At 59.1% G+C, this 4944-nt stretch overlaps 1 protein-coding gene across 1 annotated transcript; it reads right to left on the bottom strand.

Moving 5' to 3' along the window:
- Positions 1-1874: 1874 nt before the first annotated feature.
- On the bottom strand, positions 1875-4351 carry LOC311165876 (low affinity immunoglobulin gamma Fc region receptor III-like; the record flags this gene model as incomplete). The annotated part of the gene is made up of 5 exons (XM_084227371.1): positions 1875-1992; positions 2080-2101; positions 2481-2564; positions 3552-3809; positions 4048-4351. 5 exons carry the CDS (start codon positions 4349-4351, stop codon positions 1875-1877), a joined length of 786 nt encoding a protein of 261 aa, XP_084083497.1.
- Between the last annotated feature and the right edge of the window lie 593 nt (positions 4352-4944).

Raw genomic sequence — 4944 nt, 5'->3', positions numbered from 1 at the left:
CAAGGGAGGTTCCCACCTTGTTTAACTTCCTTGACAGAGCTGAACAAAGAAACACCATTTCTGCCAGTTTAACCAAAGAGCTGCATTTTTTGCCAGGAGCAGGGAACCAGGTCCTGTGCCCCCTTGCAACTGGGAGAGGCACCAGTAAGCCACCTTACTGGGAGCACTGGGAGGAGGATTGCAGAGCCACTAAGCACATGGGGGTTAAGAGGAACAAATCTGATTTTGATTCATGTCTCAACAGATGCCACACATGAGGTGAAAAATGACTCTGTGGGTTGTACATGTGCTGGGAACCCTGTCCCCGGCAAGGATTCACGCAACAGACAATCCGGGGAGAGAAAGCTTCCCTGATGGGGCTGTGAGTGACCCCCACTGGCTGGTGAGACAGATGCCTGGGAAAAATGTGTGTGAAAAAATGCCCAGGAAATCAGGCTGTGGGAGGAGCGTTTACAAATAAAAGCAGCAAAGTGTGACACAACAGGAGCCTTTTGCCCTGGGTTTCTTGGAGGGCTCAGGAGATCGCTCGGAGGATCAGTTTGGCCCTCCTCCCCTGTGGGATTCACATTCTCTGAACCTGGGAGAAGCAATGAGAGAAGCAAAAATGATCCAAATTATTCTTATCTCATTTAATGCTCCCGTGCTGTTCACAAGTGGAATGCATTGTGGAAGATTGTTTACCTGAAGGGAATTGGTGATTAGATTCTGGTGTGAGTGTTTTGATTCACTGACCAATTGAATCCAGATATGTGTGCGTTGGGACAGTGGGCTGGCAGTCATGAGATTCTGTGCAGTGTGAAGTGCAGTTGAGTGCTTGGCAGATTCAGTTTAGATGTAATGTAATATAATATAGAATAATATAGTAGAATAAAGTACTTAATTAACCTTCTGAACAGATGGAGTCAGCTGCATCATTCCTCCTGGACGTTGGACAAAAATATCAGCTATATTCCCCCCCGTTGCCTTTTCCTCACAGTGGTCCTTCTTCCCTGTCTGCACCCGTTCTTCCCTGCTTGGCTGCTTCCACCAGGTAGCTCATTCCTGCTTGTCCTGCACTCCTGCATTGTTTCCCCGATAGAGCGGATGCTGCCTGCACCCACCCGCTGCCTGTGCTGCGTTTCCCACGCTGCCCACAGCACCGAGCCTGCTGCACCTGCCCAACGCAGCACCAGCCCACGGCAGCCAGCCCAGAGCCACCAGTGCCGCAGCCCCGGCCCGCAGCCAGCCCGCAGCAGCCAGCCTGCAGCCATCGCTGGCTGATGCCAGAGATACGCAGGTGCCATCGCTTGGAAATCCTGCCCAGCCACTCACAAAAGCCATGTGGGCTCACCGTGGCTCGCAGCACACACTCTCCATGTGCCGAGCTGATGCCCACAGAGCGCCCGGGCTTCTTGTGGTAACGCTGTCCCTGTCTTCTGTTTCTCTCTCTTTCCTTTTCCCTTTCTACTCTCTTCTCTCCCCTTTCGGTAAGAACACTTACCCTCCTCTATCCATAAACAGTTCTCAGATATAATATTGCCGTGTTTGTGCTTCATTTTCATCTGAAAAAACTTTCAGGAAGAATCCTCCCTGACTCCCCATTTTACAGAGGGATTGGACAGGGGTAGTGGGATGGGGAATGGGGAAGACCTGGGTGTGCTGCAAGCACTGTGGGGAGAGACTGAGGCAGTCACTGAGGGTACTTGGGCACTTGGATGGGGCGTGGGAGCCCCTGTAAGTGCGAGCAAAGGGATGGGGGAGGAAATGGGGAGCAGAGGGTGCCCTGTTTAGCCTCCCCCTGACCCATGACCATCTCCCTTGGAAGGATGGGCATCCACAGGAGCCATGGAGGGAGCACCCCCAGTGTCACCCAGTGCCTCCCCCTTCCCAGAGCATCACAACTTTTGGTGTAGGCTGTCATAGATGTCGCTGGGTTCCCCTGGTTGCCATTGAAGCTTCATGTATGTCTCCTGAGGATCCTCCACCGTGGGTGCCAGGGGATCTGAGGGGGCCCTGTGGGAATAAGGGGCTGTGTGGAAGGGCATGGGAGGTCCTGGGGGTTCGGGTAAAAGGTGTATCATGGCTGGAACCTGCGCTCACCTTTCCCGGTGCTTCCTGGAATCTGCAAAGGAAAACTGGAGGGGTGACGTTGGAGACCCAGGGGCCCCCATCCACCCTTGGGAATGCTGAACCACCACCAGACACACAATTCTCCCCAGCCACCCCCAGCATCCCTGATGCCCCCCAAGTATCCCGGAACCACCCCACTTGCACCAACACCCTGAGCCCCCAGAACCCCAAGCCTGGCAGGGAGGGGAACCCCTGATAGAACCCCCAAAGTCCCTGCACAACCCTCCAACACTTCCCCAGGGCTCTGAGCCATGGTCACTGGGGGCTCAGACCCTCACAAGTCAGAGATTATGGGTGCTGCCCTACGGCCCTCCATCTCTGGAGCCCTTCCCACCTCTCTTCATGACCCCCGTCCCCCCATTGTCACCCACCCACACGGTGCCACCGGTGCCAGGCCACAATGACACCCACAAGCAGGAGCAGGAACAAAAGGGCCCCACCGACCCCTGCAGCCACTGCAAGAAACAGAGGGGGACACATCAGGGTCACCCATCACCCCAAGGGTCCTGCACTCCCTGGTAATGCTGTGTGACCCCACCTTTGTTGCAGTGTTCCCGCTCTGCCACAGCCAGGACCAGCTCTGGGCTGAGTGCCTGGAACACATGGTGCCTGTCTGCCTGGTTGGTGGCCACACACTGGTAGGAGCCTGAATGTCCCAAATCTATGTCCCCAAGCTCCAGAAGGGGACCCCGGGCCACCTCTTGCCTGTTGTGCAGCCAGGTGAAGGTGACAGGGGCTGAGCCCACCTGCACCAAGCAGCACAGGGTCACAGGGTCACCTGCACACATCTGGTGTGACAGGGGGCCATGGGTGATGGTGGCATTGGCCACAGGCACTGTGGGGACAGAGACAGGGCTGAGACCACAGGGAGGGGCTGGCAGCCGGTGTGGGGGGATAGGGACGGGTGGGAATGGGTGTGATGGGGGATGTCAGAATTGGGGTCACACTAGAGAGGGGTGAGGTGACTAGGGGAGAGGTAGAAGGACACAAGAAAGATGTAAGGGGCGGCAAAGAGGTACCCAAGGTGGCCTGAGCAGGCAATGGGGGCTCCCCGTGCCCATCCCTGCACCCACTGCTCACCGTGTCACGGAGCCAGGTGCTGCTCTTCTGCATGGGCACCCCTCAAGGCGCACCTGGCAGCTGTAATTCCCCAAGTGGGAGACTCCCACGATGGGCACCAAGCAACTGTGGGGACCCCTGTGGGCCCCCCACCACCTGCCCATCCCGGTAGAACACATGCAGGAGTGGGGCTTGGGGTTGCAGGGGTCTGGGGGTGCTGAGGCCGCTGAGAGTCAGGGGGGACCCCTCAGTGGGCTCGGGGGGGACCCTCCAGCACCAGCACAGGGTAGAGCTCAGGGCAGGAGAGGGGAGGGGGATTTGTGGCACTGAGTCTCTGGGGAAGGGCTGTGGGAGTGTTGGGGTGGGGGCTTTGGGGTGCTCACCATGCACTGTCACTGTCACTGGCGCTGACTCCTGCCACCCCCAGGATCCCACCTGGCCCTTGCAGCTGTAGCGGCCGCTGTGGTTCAGCTGCAGAGGGGACAGGGACAGCTGGGTGCCATTGGGGAACACTCCCAGTTCCTCCTCCTCGTGGTAGAAGGACACCGAGGTGATCGGTTTGTCTTGCCAGCTCCGGCAGCGCAGTGTCACTGTGTCCCCCTCCAGCAGCACCCGTGCCGGCACCTGCAGCACCAGCCAGTCTGGGGGACAGGGGGGTCCTGTCACATCTCCAGGATCTGGAGCATCCCCATGTCACTGGGACCTCCCCACTGGGCCACACCCAGCGCACCAGGGGCCCCCAGTACCCCCGTGCTTTCGACCACACTGGGATGCTCTGGGATATCCCCAGAGCTGGGGACAGGCTCTGGTCACCCCAGGGAGCTGAGCCCACCCAGAGCCCTCAGGGTCCCCGCCTGGGGACAACCAAACCTCCCTCACCATCTGAGACATTCATGGTGGGGCTGAGCCCACTGCCAGGTCTGTCACACTCATAGGTGCCACTATGGGTGACATTGAGGCGGTCGCGTCCCTGTTGCCACCAGCGCCGCCCGTTCCTGTACCAGGTGATATCACGGGCGCTCCCCGAGCCCTGGCAGGTCAGTGTCACCCAGTCCCATTCCACCGGTGGCGTCCAGGGGGGCTCCACAAGGAGCTGGGTGGTCTGGGCACCTGCAGGTGACAGGGGACACCAGACTGCCAGGGCCAGCACAGGGCTGGGGACAGCGGGGTGGAGACATGGCATTCACCGAGGACTCACCAGCGAGGCCGAGGGTCTGGGCTGAAAGGGAGAAGGGACAGGGCTGGGAGGGGGTGGCACTGCAGGAACTGCAGAGGCTCAGGGGCATTGGGGTGTGGGGTTTCTCCAAAACTTCTCAGTGGGGGCTTTGGTGTAGCACAGAGGTCTGAAGGACAGGGACACAGCAGCCAACACACGTTCAGGCATGGGGACCCTGTGCTGGCATAGGTCACCCCCACCAGCCTCACAGCCACAGCCCCATGGCCCTGTGCCCATGCTCCCATTCTCATGATATCTGTCCCCATGGCCCAAGGACATGGTACTTGTCCCCTTGTCCCTGTCCCTGTCCCTGTCTCCCCAGCTGCCCAAGCCACAAGGTTCCTTCTGCCACATCCTTGTCTCCACATTTCCATCCCCCTGTCCCTGTCCCCCCATCCCAGTTCCACTCATCCTGTCCTCTTTTCCTGCCCCCACGGCCACCCCACAACTCTGGTCACACTGGGCTGTGTGCCCTGCTGGCATTGGGGACCTCAGGGGACCCCACAGCCCCCCTGTGCTCCCTCCCCTCCCCATCCCCAGGGGTGTCAGGCCTGTGCCCA

Source organism: Fringilla coelebs, assembly GCF_963513975.1.
Source record: "Fringilla coelebs genome assembly, contig: SCAFFOLD_30, whole genome shotgun sequence".
Taxonomy (NCBI): Eukaryota; Metazoa; Chordata; class Aves; order Passeriformes; family Fringillidae; genus Fringilla; species Fringilla coelebs.
Note: the sequence above shows the minus strand (reverse complement) of the source record. Positions and strands in the feature narration are given on the sequence as shown.